This window comes from Musca domestica, unplaced genomic scaffold (assembly GCF_030504385.1).
Source record: "Musca domestica strain aabys unplaced genomic scaffold, Musca_domestica.polishedcontigs.V.1.1 1, whole genome shotgun sequence".
Lineage (NCBI taxonomy): Eukaryota > Metazoa > Arthropoda > Insecta > Diptera > Muscidae > Musca > Musca domestica.
In genome coordinates, this window is record NW_026712114.1 from 29298916 (window position 1) to 29318803 (window position 19888).

General features: G+C 34.9%; 2 protein-coding genes across 6 annotated transcripts in view; one reads left to right on the forward strand and one right to left on the reverse strand.

The window, feature by feature from the left end:
• Nucleotides 1-19888, forward strand: part of LOC101901279 (autophagy-related protein 16) — a 342937-nt gene that overhangs the window by 87137 nt on the left and 235912 nt on the right. The gene's annotated exons all lie outside the window — the stretch shown is intronic.
• LOC131802087 (uncharacterized) overlaps nucleotides 1-19888 on the reverse strand; it is a 125520-nt gene that overhangs the window by 64740 nt on the left and 40892 nt on the right. For both annotated transcript variants that reach the window (XM_059121455.1, XM_059121451.1), the window contains exons 3-5: nucleotides 14695-15536; nucleotides 5359-5519; nucleotides 1759-1960 (exon numbers count right to left, since the gene is read on the reverse strand). In XM_059121455.1, coding sequence (XP_058977438.1) covers nucleotides 1759-1960; nucleotides 5359-5519; nucleotides 14695-15344 — 1013 coding nt within the window. In that variant the 5' untranslated portion in view covers nucleotides 15345-15536. The remainder of the gene's footprint in view (nucleotides 1-1758; nucleotides 1961-5358; nucleotides 5520-14694; nucleotides 15537-19888) is intronic.

Sequence of the window (19888 nt, forward strand, 5' to 3'; positions counted from 1 at the left end):
CTACAGAATAAGACAGAAAATTATCTGTGCAGATCCACGTCTTCATGTAGCCCCCATAAAATGGTACCTCCCGATTTTCGGTACTTTGATGATTTTAGCGACATTATTCGCGGAAATTATTTCAAATTTGGTATTTTATGTTCCTAATGGATACAAGAGCCTATGACGGAAAATTATCTGTGCACGTCCACGTCTTCTTATAGCCACCATATAAGGGCACTTCACGATTTTCGGTACTTTGATGATTTTAGCGACATTATTCGCGGAAATTGTTTCAAATTTGGTATTTTAAGTTCGTAATGGATACTACAGCTTATGAGAGAAAATTGTCTGTGCAGGTCCACGTCTTCGTATAGCCCCCATATAACGGTACCTCCTTATATTTGGTATTTTTACGGTTTTACCGATATTGGTATTTTGATTCTTTTAGCGATATTATTCAAGGGAATTGCTTCGCATATCGTAGTTAAAGTTCGTAATGGATACTACAACCGGAGACAGAAAAATGCAGGTCCACGTCTTCGTATAGCCCCTATATATTCCCCATTTTCGGTATTTTCATGATTTTAGCTACATTGTTCACCAATTTTTTTTTAAGTTTCGCATTTGAATATTGAAATAGTTTATGACAAAAGTTGCCTTTGCAGTTCCACGTCGTCATAGGGACGCTAACACAACGGCTACATTCGGTGTTTTTATTATTTTAACGGGTTTTATTTTTCTGAAAATGGCCAAATTGAAAATGGCCAGCGTTTTTACTTTTTTGCATATGCAAAGTGTATGCATATATCATATATTCTGCAAGTGTCATATATTTGCACTTTATTTTAATTGGAGTCAAAGAATGTATCTAAAATAAAATTTTACGTTAATATGCCAGATTTTTAAATGAATGTAAAAAATTATAAAAGATACCTAAATTAAAATTAAATTATAAAATATAGGACGTTCCAAATATTTCACGGTCTACTTATTACACCAATCCTCGCTTCCATGCCATAAATAGTCTCAAACGTTTAAACGCAATATTAGAAAATGAAATTCTCAGAAAATTGATCATGTATTGAGCGGCTGTCTATGGCAATGACGTTTTAAGGATCACTTTCCATCCTTAGGCTTTTCTAAACATTATTGGATGTCTTAATCACAGGGGCCAGGCTGGTCGTATGGCCGAAAGTCATGTACTATCTGAATACTGTCATCGCTTGCCGCCACAGAGTTATGTTAATTTCCTTTTTAGCTGCAGGATATTAAAATCATATTTTATAAGCAGTCATCTGGTCGCGGTGCTGATGATGATGACGACAACAACAACAACAACAGCATCCTCTTCAAATGCCTAACGAAGGCAGGCATGGCTAACAGCTTACTAACGCTTTGCAAGGTTTTTGTTTTTCTCTCTCTCTCTCTCTCTCTCTCTCTCTCTTATGGAGATGACACCAAATTTATGTTACTTCTGCCTCGGCTGGCTTCTTTTCCTCCGGATGATATTCATAAGCATCATCAGCAGCCAGGAAGTTTTGTGAAAAATACTCAAGAAGGTGTCATGCTTTAAAAGCCATCAACACGATTTTTCTAAGAATTTTTCCTAAACTTTTTCCTGTTTTTGAGATTTTTATTTTCTATTTTCCATTCTTGTTTTTTTTTTGTATTTTGGCATAAAGCCGCCTGTTGCCTGCTTCTAACTTCTACTTGCACTTTTTTCACTTTTTATTTAAATACGTATATATTTCGTTTCGTTTCGGCTCATTCACTTACCGGCATGTAAATTCAGCTTCACCCAAACATAATTCGAAACAATCACGTCTCGATGTCACTGACACCGAACGTTTGGCATGGCCATTCAGTTTGTAGTTTTGCACACGATCAACACACCAGGCACGTGCACATGGTCGTACACCCAGACATGACTTTTGGGCATAAATGGTAAAGACAGGGAACTGTGATTTGGTTAAGGCACCTAGAAGAAAGAGAGAAAAAAGAGGCAGAGGCGTAAAAAATGGATGCATAACAAATGAAATGAAATCAATATCAGTGTAAAGGAAAATGTTGACAATGTGTTTAGAAATGAAAAGTTCTTGTAGAAAACAAATCTGGTCATACACTTTCACACAGACACACAACACTTCGCTGAAACGACGACAGTCTGACAGTTTCAGTAAGTGAAATGTCTATAGCTGATTTGTCATACCTTTTTTATGGAAAGTTTGCTAATGTAAAAAAAGGCTAATTTATAAGCTCGGTCTCATGAAAATACTCAATTGCAAATGCCATTTTTTTTTTAAAACCCACACAAAATTTGCACACACTACAAATACCGTTGCATATACAAAATATATGCATTGCATAAGCTTTGGCTTGCATATAAAATTTAAGTTTATCCCAAAATGTGAACCACTATGAACATATACCGGACCAAATTTGGAGGTGACTTATTGTTACCTTTATGAAAATGTCAAACTTTTCTGTGTAGAAGTTACCAAAGGAGGTCGAATAATATGATCTACAATCGAATGTGTTCTACCTTGCTTTGAAACATGTGGAGTTTTTTTCAAATGGGATGAAATTTTGACATAGAGCCTTTTCTATTGGCGAGCTGAAGAAAAAAGATTTTTTTTCTATAATCGAGTCTTTTTCTATAGACAAGCTGAAGCGCCGAGTCTTCTTGGTAGACTAGTTGAAACAGCAAATTTGTATAGACGTGCAGAAATGGCGAGTCTTTTTCCATACACGAGCTGAAGCTGGAAGTTTTTCTATAAACGAGCCGAAGGAGGGAGACTTTTTCTCGAGTCGATGCGGCGAGTAGACTAGCTGAAACAGGATATTTTTTCTATAGCTGCGCTGAAGCTGAGATTCTTTTCTATAAAAGAACACTGATGCAGGGAGTCGTTTTTATAGACGAGCTGAAGAAGGGAGTTTCTTCTAAAGAAGAGCTCTGAAGCAAGGAGTCTTTTTCTATAGAGGGGCTCTGAAGCAGGGAGTCTTTTTCTTAAGACGTGCTCTGAACAGGAAGTCTCTTCTAAAGACAATTGAAGCAGGTAATCTCTTCTAAAGACGAGCTCTGAAACAGGAAGTATCTTCTTTTCTGAAAGCGAACTTTAAAGCAAGAAGGCTTCTTTTTTGAAGACGGGTTCTAAAGTAGTTAGTCTTTTTTTTAAAGCCGAGCTCTGAAGCTGACAGTCTTATCGATATATGAGCTCTGAAGACGGGAGTCTACTTTTCAACAGATGAGCACTGAAACAGAGAGTCTTCTTTTCTACAGATGAGCACTGAAACAGAGAGTCTTCTTTCTATAGGCGAGCTCTGGGTCTGAAAGTATTTTCTGAAGGCGAGCTCTTAAGCAGGGAGTCTTCAATTCTGAAGGCTAGCTCCACAGTTGGGAGTCTTCATTTCTGTAGGTAAATTCTTGATATGGAGGTTTTCGACCTAGTCCTTCTGGTTACTCCCACCATAAACGGTCAAATCTTCGAAAAGGGGATAGCTATGAAACAACCCTACTTCGACAGGGACATTCACATAAATAAATTTCAAAATCATATCAGGAAATCTAAAAAATAACTTTTTCCAGTAAAATATACAAAAAATTGTAAAGGCAACAAGTGTCCCGTCAGCAGCAGGTCTATGAGAATACGCCGAATTTTATATTCACTTGTTCTAAGTGATTCATCTAAATATCTATGATTATCGAATACTGACTTTAACTGTTTTAATATCCAAATTTTGAACATAAAGTTGATCTTAATACACATTCTTGGCTGACCTTAGGTAGAAAACTTATTCTCAAAAAGTTTATTTCAGTAGCCTCTAGTAACTCAATGAGATATTTTATCGTCCTAGGATTCTTACACAGTAAAATTGGTTATTTGGCACTTCAGTAACATCTCCAGTGGATGGAAATATCCAGCTTCATTATTGATATTTTGATGACCCTAAATATATATTTTTCGGTGGAATGGACTGAAGTTTTCAACAATGGATAGAATGGCCTTTGGGATATTACCCAAAAAAAAAAAAAAAAAAAAAAAAAAAAATTGGCTCCTTTGCTATTTCAGAAGGGAGGAAATATATATCTCAACTATTGGTTTTTAAAGACCTAAAAATATATATCTTTTTCGGAAGAATGGACTAAAGCTTGATGACTGAGTCTATTAAAGAGAAGACCTAAATACTAAATTTTTCATTTACTTGTTTCTATCGAATTGAAAAAGCTTGTCCTTACTGGCTACAATAGCAATATATTTTTTAATAGAATGGACCATAATATATTTTTTCGGGTTCAAACGAAAAAGTATGCTGATATTTTGGAGGTCCTAGCTGTGATTTGACATTTCGGATTAGTGGGCCAAATATGCTCCTAGCCACATTTTCCATGGCCTGTAATTCGGTATTGCAATGAACCAGGAAATGAAAATCTTGCTAAAATACAATATATGTATATGTTCCATTCGGTTTGGTGTTTAAGTCCCTCACATATATATCCTTAATCCGATTACAAGTTTATTGTGCAAATAATGGTTAATATCAGCCCCAATGAAGTGAATTTCGGGACGTAGGTTTCTATTTTGTGCAACTCGGCTCCGATATATATTTTTTTTAATATTATTCTTCTCCAAGTAATATCATGCACTCTATAGCTAACTATAACTGATCTAAAGCCAAATGTTGATAGGTGGTATAATCTACTTGAAATAAAGTATTTTATTACTAAATATGTATAGTGGTGTAGGGGATCATATAGACGGCACTGCCCGAATTTTGACTTTTCCTTACTGGTTTTACAATTTATGTGAGGAAATTTATTATTCCGAGTCCACAGCAGGGTCTAATATCCATTCTCGAAAAAATAGGAGTCAGTTTCAGCATAACAACAGAAAATAACAAAAAATACACCACTTTTATTACTCATACCCTCTATTTCTCTCTACATTCAAATCCCAAGTGAAATGAATAAAAATGAACTCTGCTATCAAAATCTGATTATCCCATAAATATAAGTTAGCATTAATCGTGATGGGAAACTAATTCGCCAATTACATTAACGCACATATCAGCACTTTAACAGCATATGTAACAATTATATTCAATTATTGTTAAATGCGCAAGACCTCTTATTTTATGAGAACGCACAATCACTCACTCCTCACGATATGCTTGGCGCAATAAAAAAAGCGTTTATTAATTGCAAACATCATAAACTATAATTTTATGAGCCCTCTAATGGGAGTATAGGATTTCAAGCCGTTAATCTTTTCAATTGATTCATGTTCACACATAGAAGATAGGGATAGTATCTGCTACATCGTCTTAACTTAATTTTCAATTTTTTTTTCTATTTTTTTCTAATTATGCAAATCTTACCTGGTAATTGATCGGCATTAGCTGAAAATAGTACACAGAGACCAGTTTCATAATTAACGGCATGACAAGTTTCGTTTCCTTGACAGGCTTCCAAACAATCGGTTAACATTAATGTGCCCGGCAGCGAGTCCAGAAGTTTGCCAGGTGCCGAAAAGACATAACTGCAACAAATAGAGAGAAAGAAATGAATAAATGAATTCAACGATAAGCATTGATAAGTATTTTTTTTACTGCTGCTTGGAGATTTCCGGGATATTGTCGATGAGATAGCATTGATAAATTGTGTTGCGTAACTTGTTACTAAACTCCTATACGTGTTGATAATCTATAATCAATGAGGAATATTGTTTTCATTGACTTGGAGTTGGAGACAGAGGCATTAAGAAAGGCTATAAATAAATAATTTTATGATAAATATGGGGAGAGGACTGTTTATACTTTATAACACTATGTGTTGGGGTATAATAAGTTTGGACTAACATTTATTGACACCTCGAAATATTGATCCCTGACATAGGAAACTATACAGAATGAGATAAAAAACTGCAGCAAAGTCAAACGCCATAATTTTTACATTTTTTTCTCTAAATTTAATTGAGTGAAAGCAAAAAATGTCGGAAATAGCATCAAATTTTAGAATAGGTTTAAATTTGTCCGCACATATTTTTTCTTATTTTTTTTAATTTTAGTTATATTTTTTATCGCTTGCGATTTTTTCAATTCGGAATTTTAATTTTTTTAAAGTTTTTCTACACCTTTGACACAAATTATGGCTTTCAAACGGCTAATGAAACCGTCTCACGCTGCCCTAATGTTGCTCTGCAGTGTTTTGGCCCATTCCCGGCGAAGCGTTTGCTTGAGGTGATCGACATTTTGGTATTTTTAAAGTGGTGCGTGCTAAGTCCGAGCGATAATATTCGGCATTTATTCTGATGTCACGGTCGATTAATACGAGCGGAGAGCGACCATCGAATGTTATGGCGGCCCACACCATCACCATGGCCGGCGCTTGAGTTCTGGTGGCCAACCGAAGGTGCACAGTTTCAGCTGACCTCTTTGGCAAGTAAACATGGGTCCATTTTCTTGCTGATCTTACACTTTTTGGAATTTCAATGGCTTTACCCCGAGTCCATTTTTCAAAATTTGCCGAACGGAATATTGTTCGGCCATTGAAACGCGGATTTCGATCATGTCGCTTTTTTACTTGTCGAACGATTTCTGCTGATATTGCTGTTTTCTTCCGTCCACTTCCTTGACGTCGCACTGTACGAGACACAAAATATTTATTCACATTTAAATGCTGGAGTGCTTTAACGATATCCACTTGTTGTTTTCCAGCCAAATATAAAGAAATCACACTATCACGCTTGTATTCCATCACGAATAACTTTTTTCGGGAAAATTCTCACCAAAATGCTTTTGTACGCTTGTAAACAATATAATGAGCTGTCACTGGAATAATTTTAACAGCTGTTGGACGAGTGGCTTAGAAATGACAGCAGTCTAAAGTTGACTGCAGTTTTTTCATCTCACCCTGTGTAGATCTTGGCTATTTTGCTCAAGATCCGCTGGTCAAATTTTCACAATTCTCAACAATTCGGAATGGTTTCTTGCCAGAAAAGGATAAAATTTAAGAAAATCGCTTGAAAATATGACGGCAAAAAAAGTAAATATTTTTTCTGCATTTTTTATTTTTTTTTTTCATATTTTTTATCGCATGCGATTTTATCAATTTGACTTACTATTTTGAATTTAAAATTTTTAACGTTTTTCTACACCCCCAACACTATTATATGCAGGTCGTAATTATTGTCCGATCCTCATGAAATTTAGCATGGGGGTCAGAATTAAAGACCACTGCTTTTAAAGATGTAAATTTAGGGGTTTAAATGGATCAAAAAAATTTTTTTTTGATTTTGCAATCGCTCTACAGGTCGTAATTGAAAACCAATCGACGCGGAATTTTGTATGAGAACAGAGTTAAGGACAGAGAAGAACTCTAGCATTTTGGTTGACCATTAGATTATATTTAGCTGTAAAATAGACCACAACTTTCGTGTGAAATTGTTTTGAATATTCAAAAAGTTAAGTTAACGGTAATATCTGGGCAGGGCTCTATGACATAATTTCAAAAGCTTCCAAAAACGATTTTGAAATATGTGGGCTTTCAACATAGTTTAGTGTTGTATGATATCACATAGTCGGCCCCGCGCACTGCTATAGCATTTGCTTACTTGTTTTAGACTAAAGAATGTCTCGATTGTTGTCCGTGTTTTACTCTTATTTTGAAGACTTCAATGTTCCCCGATTTCATTAACGGAATCTTTCAATTTAAACAAACAGCACAACCTATGTATCTATTCTCCTAACATTTTCCACTGAAAATGTTTACCTCTTTTTGATTTGACCAAAATATAATTTCAATTTATTATTGCAAATCCGCTTAATATTATTGGGCCATAATTTCAAAGCAATGCAGTTACTTGTTGTATCCCATCTACTTGTTGCCAACGCTTTAAGATCGTATCCTTAAGCCAATAAATAGCTGTACTCTTGAAATCGCTTTCTGTCTAATTTGGCCAATAACAAAATAACAGTTACAACTTATTTTTGTACATTTGTTGTGGCCAAATGCGATGACTGAATGCCTTGCCGCCTGCCTGCCTGCCTATCTGCTTGCCTAAAACTATAACAAATTTTGTGTTAAAATGTCTGCAAGATAGAACGAAATGGCAAATTTGTGTTCTTTTGCGATACAATTTTGTGAAGAAACTGTAATTTCAAAGAGGGGTGGATGGTGGAGGAGGGCCCAAGCCAATTGAAGACCACCAATATTTATTTGATTGCAATTGCTGTTCTTGTTGTGGCTGATGATTGTTAAAACCCCTCAAACAAAGAAATATTATAGAACTGTTACATAAACTCAGCCAAAAATGCCCAATTGAGGTAAAAACAAAACAACGAAAAAATTCCAAAAACGAAAGACTTAGGCAACAAACTTGATTTTTTGGGGCACGCGTTTACCTTGCCACATTGTAAGGCTTCTCACAGCACTCAGTCATTCTTTTCCAAAGGAAATGCAATGTAATAATACCATAACAACAAACAATAATAAAAATCAATGCAATTTGAAGATTTGAACTACATATACACAACTGTTGCCAGATCCTTCCTCCTCTTCTCTCTCTCTCTTCTTTTTCTTATTGATTGAATTTAAGTCAGACGATGACAGCATCAACTACCTCAACAATGACCATTCCTCCATTGTTGTTTTTGTTTCGACTTTTTCCATTTCCACTCGAATATTCGTAGACTATTTTTTGAACATAAAACCGCAATCAAATATAACGTTATTCTTTCTTCTAATCTTATCTATTTGGAAGACTTGTTTTTTTTTTCTTGAGATATCCTTAAGAAGTTCGCGGAGAAGAAGAAAGATTGTTTATTAATTCGATTGTTTGAGAGACAGTGGGTAATGGTTATGATGATTATTTCGAGTTTGGCTTGCAGTAGATAATATTTTTGATACAAAATCTGGAAAAAATGAGTTGTTGTTCTTGAAAAGAGTTCGTTAGAACCTTGTCGAACTGTAGTTTTTAACCTGTTTTTCCTAACATTCTATTGATATTTTTTTTGTGTTCTTTGTTCTTTCATTGCAGGTAAGTAATCAAGATTTATATTGGATTTTCTGATTGTCTAGATTCTAATGAGTGTGATTTGGATTTAATGTTGAAGAAATGCAAAGAGATCCATCATTTTGGTATTTCTTAATGAAACTTTTTGATTTTGGTGAGTAAAAGTTTGATAAGCTCTAATGCAGTTTGCAACTAATGAAATATAGCAACTATTTTGCTAGGCAAGAGATTCGAGTTGTGAAAGATATTAAAGACAAGAAATATAAGTTGTTATACCCTCAGTCATATGGCTAGACTGATATCCTTCCTCTTTAAGGGAGAGGGTACATATCATTTAATACGGCCAAAACGTGCCGCATCGAAAGAACGGTTTTAGTGCCAAGGTCTCTTTGGACCACATTCGTTGCAGGACACTTGGAGTCGATCTTGCAATGTCCGTCCGTCCGCTTTTCTGTCTGTCCCTCTGTTTGCTGATTGGTGGGCACGATAACTCTCTAAGGGAGTCTCCGATTTGGTACATCGTAATATTACTAACAAACTTAGATCGAGTTCTGAGATAAGCAATATCGGTCCACACCTTCCGGTACCTCCCCCACAAAAAGTCAAAATTTTCCAAAAAAATATTTTACTGCATAGGAACAGAAAGGAAATAATCGGATTTGGCTCCGACTTTGCAAATCCTAATATTTTTTCTGATTTTTTTTATATTTTTTATCGCATGCGATTTTTTCAATTTGACTTACAATTTTGAATTTTAAATTTTTTAAAGTTTTTCTACACCCCTCACCTTCCGGTACCTCCCCCACAAAAAGTCAAAATTGTCCAAAAATAAATATTTTACTGCATAGGAACAGAAAGGATATAATCCGATTTGGCTCCGACTTTGCAAATCCTAATATCTGCATCAATGCTAGGTCAGGTGTGAAAAAGGACAATATCTATTCACTGCATCAAATACCTCCTCCGCTGAGGGTCAACATTTTGAATAATTGTAACTTTTATAAAATGTGATGTAAGAGTCCGCTTGTCTTCAAATTACAAACCTCACAATATTTTTATTAACCCAAGGTCTGATGTCGTTACGGAATATATCGTTACGGTATCTGGTACATCCCCCACAAAGGGTCAAAACTCTGAATATCCATAATGCTGATAAAACGCAAAATTAACATCCGATTCCATTCAGACTTGGTACATCTCAATATTTCTATCAACACAATATAAAGATGGTGTAGATAGGATAATTTCTTCTAGTACCTCCCCCACAAAGGTTCAAAGTTTTGTATGAAGCTTGAAATAAACATCCAGTCCTCTTCGTAATTTCACACATTCCATTTTTTTACTAACACAAGATCTGCTGTGAAGATATGATGTATCGGTTCACCCCTTCCAGTACCTCCCCTACAAAGCGTCAAAATATTGAATATCTATGAAGCTCACACAACGCGAAATTAAGATCCGATTCCATTCTGACTTAGTACGTCTCAATTTTTGCTTTAACACAAAATCAGTTATAAAGATGGTAGAGATAGGATTATTTCTTTTGGTACCTCCGCCACACAAGGTTCAAAACTTTTTAAAACAAATCACTCAAAGAAAGCGGAATGAGCATTCAACTCTCCGGTAACCGGAGATTTTGGTGGCCATTGTGCGCTGGAAATGAAGCGAGAACCTCATTTTCTAACCATTCTTGGGTGGCGCGCGCTGAGTGCGATGTTGCTGCTGAGTCCTGTTGGAATGTCCAAGGTGCGGCCAAAATGTTTCCTGCCCAAGGCTTTAATACACTCCCCAGAATATTTTCGTGATAATATTCGGCATTTATTCTGATGCCACGTTCGATTAATACGAGCGGAGAGCGACCATCGGCTGTTATGCCGGCCATACCATTACAATGGCCGACGCTTGAATTCTGGTGGCCAACTGAAGGTGCACATTTGCAGCTGACCTCCTTAGCAAGTAAACACGATAATCTTATTTGTTTACAAACTGCTGGACAATGAATGTTTTCTCATCGGAGAAAAGCAAATTCGTCAGTTCAACACTTTCGGCCAAGCGAAGCAACTATTTAGCTCTTTTGAGTCTATTTTCTTTCTTATGCGGTGTAAGTTCTTGCACTTTTTGGAATTTCAATGGTTTTACCCCGAGCTCATTTTTCAATATTTGCGGAATGGAATATTGCGATATGTTTAGCTCACGACTCATTTTTCGGCCACTGTTACGCGGGTTTATATTAAGTCTTAAGTCTTCTTCAAGCTTCTTTACTTTTCGAACCATTACTGCTGTTGTTGCTGTTTTCTTCCGTCCACTTCCTTGACGTCGGGCTACGCTACCTGTATCACGGTAACGAGCGATGGTACGAGATACAAAAGATTAATTCACATTTAAATGCTGGAGTGCTCTAATGATAGGCACTTGTGGTTTTCCAGCCAAAAATAAAGAAATCACTCTGTCTCTTACTAACCTTTTTTCTTTAAAATTCTCGCCAAAATGCTTTTGTACGCATGTAAACAATATAACAAGCTGTCACTGGAATAATTTAACAGCTGTCGGACGAGTGGCTTAGAAATGACAGCAGTCTAAAGATTCTATCTACGATCCCCTTCTCGTACCTAACCCACAAAAGCTCACAATTTTTAATCTGGCGAAGCAAGTCAGCGATTCCTTACAACTTGCTATATCGAAATATTTTTCTCAGCCGGAAACCTGAGATGAATATGTAATATATGGTGTCGCATAAATGTTCGATGTTTATGTAATTTTGCCCATACCAATATTTTTATCAGTATTAGATTATAAAAAACTAAATCATCATCTAAATATCCAATTTTTTTCGACTTCCCCTTAATGAGAGTTTACGAACTTTCCAATTTATGAGAAAGAGTAAAAATCTACTATTCAACTTCATTACACCCTTAGGGAAGGCTTGCAAATTCTTTATGATAAAGTTCATTTTTCCAGAGTACGTATGATAACATTCATATGTTTATTTTACTTAATTCTCAAGTCAACTGACATTTCTTTCCTTTTTCTAACCAGCTTAAACATGTTGTGGTGTACAACATTTAATGGCATCATTAAGAACTTTAATTACGGAAATATTGTATCAAATTTGTGGTTTGTTTGCTTTGCTTTAGGCAGTTCTTATTTTCCCCCCTTTTTTTGGTTTCGGCTTCTTTTGCCAAAAAAAAGATAAAAAATAAAACCAAGCAGAATCCCATAATATCTCATTCCACAGCTTTTATGTCTTTCTTCTGACCGCCATCTCATATAAGTGATTAATGAACGGAAATGTTGACAATACATGCCATTTTATTACAACTCATACATGTGGTTTCTGCTGGCCATACATTGCCGTATATGAATTGACAATTTGTAATTAGATACAGTGATTGGATAACTTAATTTTTTTTGATGTTCTCTTTTAAAGTTGATATTTTGATGGGAAAAAGTAAAAAAATCGAAATTTTAAATAGAGAGATTTTGCTATATGAATGATAAATGTTATCAGAAATGCCAGGAAATTGCTGTGTAATCTTCACAAGAAATTGTAATTTTTGTAAGAATTGTGGAAACGAAAATTTAAATTGGTAGTCTGAATTTGCTATGAGATTTTTTTTCTTATTCCTTTTCCACCTAAAAATAACATTAAAGAGGTTGAGATTTTGAGCTTTTATGCCAGCTTTACACCGTCTAAGCCGGCTATTTTCTCCTTAGGTAGATAAAATATCTAAACCTATATCCAAACATACGGTATTTGGTCTTTTATCTCTTTGGACGAAATATGTCCGTTTCTGGGCATCTGGACTGGTTCCAGTGGTGTCTGTTGGCCTTAACGAGATTTTTTAGATAGACTTCTGATATTTTTCTCTCAGGGGGTTCTAAAATATTCCAAAGTCGCAAAATTAGTCCTTGATTTTTTTAACTTTGCACATTGGAATATTTTCGTAAATCTTTTATCAGAAAAACATTTTCAAAGCTTTTCCGATTAAGGATCTTGAAGTGTTCAAATAATTCAAGGCCTATCCGGACAACAATTGCAATTTTTTTTGAAAAATGTTTTGAAGGACCAGTCTTCCGACAACTGCTGGAATTATTCCAGTGACAGCTTATTATTTACAAGCGCACAAAAACATTTTGGTGAGAATTTACCAGAAAAAAGTTATTCGTGATGGAATTCAAGCGTGATAGTGTGATTTCTTTATATTTGCCTGGAAAACCACAAGTGAATATCGTTAGAGCACTCTACCATTTGAATGTGAATTAATCTTTTGTGTCTCGTACCATCGCTCGTTACCGTGATACTGGTAACGTAGCCTGACGTCAAGGAAGTGGACGGAAGAAAACAGCAACATCAGCAGAAATGGTTCGAAAAGTAAAGAAGCGACTTGTTCGAAACCTGCGTCGCAGTGGCCGAAAAATGGCCCGTGAGCTGAACATATCGCAATATTCCATTCGGCAAATATTGAAAAATGAGCTCGGGGTAAAGCCATTGAATTTCCAAAAAGTGCAAGAACTTACACCGCAACGGAAAGAAAATAGACTCAAAAGAGCTAAAGAGTTGCTTTGCATGGCCGACAGTGGTAAACTGCCGAATTTGGTTTTCTCCGATGTAGGAACATCCGCTGCCCAGCAGTTTGTAAACAAACAAAATGATCGTGTTTACTCGCCAAAGAGGTCAGCTGAAAATGTGGACCTTCGGTTGGCCACCAAAACTCAAGCCTCAAGCCGGCCATTTTGATGGTGTGGGTCGCCATAACAGCCGATGATCGCTCTCCGTTCGTATTTATCTACCGTGGCATCAGAATAATTGCCGAAGCCTTGTGCACACAAACATTTTGACCGCAGACCTTGGACATTCCAACAGGACTCAGCATGTGCCACCCAAAAATTGGTACATAATGAGGTTTCTCCGGATACCGATCCGTTGGACTTTTGTATCTGGAGAATTTTGGAAAAATATCAAAGCCAAGACATTGTAGAAATTTCATGTATATTTCAAGAATTCGAAATAAATAATTTTTTTGGGGTCTTCATACCAAGAAATGAGTGATTATATGTTTAAATATTTCCTGCCAAGATATCGAGGATTTTTAAAGAATATTTTTAAGGTCTTCATCCCAAGATGTGAAGAATGTTTCAAAAAACTTATTAAGGTCATCATGCTAGAGAGTCGAATATTTTTCAAGAGAATCTTCTACGATATTCATGCCAAAAAATCGAGGATTTTTCGAATTTTTTAATGATCTCATGCAAATAAATCACAATTTTTACATCACTATTACTATTATTTAAGGACTTCGTTTCAATAAATAATTAATAAATGTTTAATGAATTAAATGAATGAATATATATTTTTTTAAGGACTCCATGCCAAGAATTCGCACTTTGTAGGAACTTCCTAACAGAAATATGAGTTTGATTTGTTTCAAAAAATTAAACGAAAAAAAAAAAATTGAGAATATCGTTTTAAGGACTTTATGTAAAAAAAATGGTGAATCTCTTTTTCTGACAAATTTTGCGCATTTGACATTCAAACGTATTTTTTTCAGATATAATCGACGCTTTCTTTTTTGTAAAAATTTAAAAAAGCGGTAATTTTTAGAATTAAAGATGAAAAGCAAGTGGAAAATATTTTGTCACATTTTTAAGCCCTCCCTTTAAATAGGAACCGAATTGTTGTTACCAAAAAAATTAAACTTACCCAGTCACAATTTCAAAACCCAACATTTCCGGGTCGCATTCCTCAAAACTATTGCCACCAGAATTGCTTGCTGGACTGGCTCCAGCTGCTGATCCATACGAACCAAATTGAGTGGCACTTTCAACAATTTCAGCATCTTCAAAACTGGCGGTGGGGATTTCTTTCAATTCTTTTGGCGAATCGTCACTTTGATCTTTGTCATCATCATTCAAAATAGATTCCTCAGGCAAATGGGCAGCAGCTGAGTTTGTGTTAGAGGCTGGTTTAGTATCATTGCCATCATTTAAATCGTCATCATCATTGTTTGCCGTCATTGACAGTTGGGTATCATCTTTTGTGTCGGAGGCAGTTTTCGATAGATCATTGCCAGCCGATGATGCTGATGATTGATCACTTTTTAAAGGTAATGCCTGAGAATCGGATTCTAATGTTGCCTTTGCCGGCTCGGAGCCAGACGCCTCTGACGCTGCATTATTTGTTGTACTAGTGGCGGTGGATGTTAAGTCCAGCCGTGATCTTCTGACTGCCTCTGTTAAGTGTGGACTTAAAATCACTGCACACAGCAATGAAATATAGACAAAACTTAGACTGGCTGATGACATTGTCATCTGGTGTTTGTTATTATTGGAATTGTGAAATCTAAGTCGCATTATTCTTTTATTGTTTTTTTGTCGCGTTTGTTTTTCTTCCTCTTTTCTTTCTTTCTTTCTTTCTTTCTTTACGAAATGAGCTTTTCTGCTTTATGTTTTGTTACAAAACTTTTGGTTTCTTTGGAATTTGTTTTGTTGAATGCTTTAATTTCTAATTGTTGGAATGTTGCCAATTTTTTCCAGTTTTAATTTCTGAAAAGAGTTTAAAAAGCAAATAAATGGGAGTTTAGTAATTTATTTTGAAAATATTGCAAGCCATTTTCGGTAATTGTGTATTATTACGATATCTTAGTCTTTACCAATTTGTTTTGATTTCTAGTGAATTTTTGTTGTTCACATGATTTGTATGCCTTAATTTTCTTGTTAATTATAATTTGTGTTTTTTAATTCTGAGTTAGTTACGCTTCTTTGGTCATTACGTACGCCTTTTTAAATTTGTTTCCCAAACATAAATTATATGATTAATGATTTTTTACATTAGCCTATTGAAGCTCTGCCACCGAACGCTTATCAGCTGTATCTACTAATAAACAATTGTGGTTCTAAATATAATTTGGGAAGTATAATTATTACAGCGTACTTCAAGAACATACTTTCCCAAATGCTAGAAAGAGGAAAACCACAGAAAAGGAATATAAGCTATTAAATAATAAACTAAATCAATCAAATTTGGTGAAATCAAGGAAACTCACATTGAAAGTTCTTATAGTCTTTCAATACATTATTTAGAAATCAATAATTGTTGCGCCAAAATCACAAATTAAATCCATTCAAAATCTTATAAAAAATTGTTACTTTAAAATGATCTTCTGATTATAACCCACATGATAAATTGCGTTAATAGCTTTGAGCTTTTAAATCCTTTCTTTTCGAGAGTATGTTTAAGTTAGAGGATTTTTATGAATATGTTTTAAGGACTTCATGCCAAGAATTAGATGTTTCTTTTGGGCATAGCTTTGATTAATCTTCACAAATTACTCCGAAAACCCAACGAGACTGAAAAATCGAGATTTTGGAAGATTCTAATGCCAAGAAATCGTAGATGTTTCCTGTTTCTTTCTTTTTTTGTTTTCATGCCAAGGAATCGAGTCTTATTTAAGAATATGTTTTAAAAACTACATGTCAAAAATAGAGGATTTTTTCATGTCAAAGCTGTAATTAATTATTACAAATTATTCTCAAAAAACAAATGAGAATGACTGAATGATTATCTTAAGAATATATTTTGGGAGAAATCCACAACAATAACACGAGTAGTTCTTACACATCCTTAAAAAAAAAGTTTTGTAAAAAATTCGCATTTATGGCTTCAAAGAGATTTAAACATTGAAACAACTGTGCTTGAAAAATCCTAGATTGTTCTTAGTTTGGGTAGTAATTCTGATAATTCTCGCAAATTTTGTGGAAAATACAAGATTGTGGTTCTGATAGTCATTGAAAAACATTTCAATCAATTCGCAATTGTGAAAAAAATCTTAAAAAATTCTCGATGGTTCTTTAAAATTTTTAAGGCAAAAAAAAAAATGGTAGCCCACCGTCGCTTGCAATTAATTGTTTCTGAAAATGTTTATAACTCCATACAATACAGTTGGAATATAAAAATATTCTTAAAAAATCCAAGAGTCTAGCCCTTAGGTCGCTCAGAAAACTTTTCAATTGTAGTCCTTATCGTCTTTTAGGAAATACAGAGTGAGAATAAAAAAAAACTGCAACAAAATCAGGGTGAGAATAAAAAAAACTGCAAAAAAAACTGTGCAAATGTTGCTCTGCGGTATTTTGGCCCATTCCCAAAGCCTTAATACACCCTCAAGAATATTTTCGCGATAATATTCGGTATTTATTCTAATGCCACGGTCGAGCAGAGAGCGACCATCTGCTGTTATGGCGGCCCACACCATCACCATGGCCGGGGCTTGAGTTCTGGTGGCCAACCGAAGGAGTACATTTTCAACTAACCTCTTTGGCAAGTAAACACGAGAATTTTGTTTGTTTACAAACTGCTGGACTACTGGACAACGAATGTTTTCTCATCGGAGAAAACCAAATTCGGTAGTTCACCACTTTCAGCCAAGGGAAGCAACTCTTTAGCTCTTTTGAGTCCATTTTCTTTCTGTTGCGGTCTAAGTTCTTACACTTTTTGGAATTTTAAAGGCTTTACCCCGAGCTCATTTTTAAATATTTGCCGAATGGAATATTGCGATATTTTCAGCTCTCGATCCATTTTCACACGTGTGTGTGTCCGATGGTCCTTTGAAATTTTTTCTCTTAAAAATTTACGTTTGTAAGTCTGATGGTCATTTGAAATTTTTTTTCTTAAAAATTTAAGTTGGTAAGTATGATGGTCCTTTGAAAAATATTCTTTAAAAATCCACGTTTGTAAGTCTGATGGTCCTTTGAAAAATATTCTTTAAAAATCCACGTTTGCAGCACTGATGGTACTCTGAAATTCTTTCTTTTAAAAATCCACATTTGTGTCAGGGCAAAAGAAATGGATTTATAAAAATTATTCTTAAAATTCTTCTCTAAGATTCCTGATTTATATCACTGATTAGCCTTTGAAAAATATTCTTAAAATTCAATTTTTTAATCCCTAAAAAAAATTAAAAATTTTAAAATCTAATTTTTTGAAAGTATTTTTTAATGGATCATCAGGGTTATAATCATAGCTTTTAAAAGAATATCTTTCAAGGGGCGTCTGGGTTATAAACGAAATTATTTTTAAAAAAAATGTTTTAAGGTACCATCTGGCATCATCAAGACTAAAAATGTATTATTAAAGATATTTTTCAAAAATATTAAAAAAATATTGTAAATATTCATTTAAAATTAATTTTAAAAAATCCTTGTTTCCCTGATAGTCTTTTTTCTTTAAAATCCACAAATATAACCCTAATAGGAGTTTAAAAAATGTTTTTTAATATACATGTGTAACCCTAATTGTCCATTGAAAATTATTTTTAAATTTTTTGTATTATTTAGAAGAAGTCCACTAGGGTGTTAGAAAAATATTTTTTAAAAATCCACTGTCCAGTTCTTAATTTCACCATCTTCCTATCATTCATAGAAAATATTTTTTTCCTCAGGAAAACAGTCTTCAATAACACCTTCTTCAAATTTTGTATAACTTTTCTACCCACTTCTAATTCATGAAGTAATTTTACGAAGAATTTCCATGTGCGAACTTTTTTACTTCCTTAATTGCATTATTATCAACATTATAAAGTGCCCCAACCTTTACGAACCCTAGCAGGCTTCTCTTCTTCAAATTTACCTCCAGATGAGGGTACTTATCTTTTCTGCCATGCCAAAGAGAAAAATACAACAAACACGCATGGTTTTGACTCATTTATCTTTTCTTCGCGCATAAAATACCGTTAATGAATATAATTATTTTCTCAAAACAGCTGAAATACATATCTCCATTTCCCTTTGGCGGGCGAACATTTTAAAAAGCGTTTTAAAAATTACTTATTATGTTTATTACCAAACAACAACACCACTACTGTTTTGCGTGAGCGTTGGAATATTTCTTCTTTTTTAGCCCAGGCCCAGCAGTCATTTTCGCACAACAACTTAATTTAAAACAATTTTCTAGATTATGACTTTGTTAGGCTACCACCTCCAGGCTGTTGATAATTGTTTTTCTCTGCGTGTGCAAGACTTAAATGTTGCCAACGAAAAATTACTTTGCAAATATTATCTTCTGCTAACTCTGAAGTTGTGGATTTGTTGCCATTTCACAGCCATTAGACCATTTTTTGTTGCTGCTGTTGCGGCTTAAAAGGTTGTTAATGTTCATTTGCCATCAGTTCGATTTGAAAGAAAGAAGAACCCTTGAAAACTGATGGTAGAAGCTGTGGTAACAACAAAATTGCTGTCACCGCTGTCATTGTTGGCTGTTCTGCTGCCTTGTCTCCCTTTCGGGTGTCATGTTACGAGTGTGTGGGCGTTTTCAATTCTTTTCTGCTTGGCTGGATAGTTGATTTCGCTTTCGCGAAAACATAACCATTAAACATGTTAGTTTGTCGCAGACAAGCCATTTATATCGTTGTCGCATAGGTTTCATTTATTCCACACACAGAGGCTCTCTACCTCTACCCCTTTGCCTTAGTAATTTTTCATTTGGAAGCTTTTCACTTTCCACTCGAGGTTATTTTACTGTAATCATTGTGGCCCCTGCTGCTGAGATTACCGGGACAGTGTAGAAGCTCTTTCGATTTTTTTTAGTTGTCTCGTTCCTTCTTTTTTTCTTAAGAAGTGACTGGCGGCTTACTTAAGATAGTGTTAAGAAAGCACTTTGTTATTACCAAGTGAATGACAGTACTGTAAATGTAGTTACACTCATGCAAAAAAAAAAAAAAAAAACTACAGGAAGAGATAAAAAAAACTGTAACACAGTCAAACGCCATAATTTAATTTTTTTTTTTTTTTAAATTCGGAAACTGTCGGAAAAAGCATCAAATTTTAGAATAAGTTGAAACCGTCACACGCTGCCCGAATGTTGCTCATCGGTGTATTGGCCCATTCCCGGCGAAGCGCTTGCT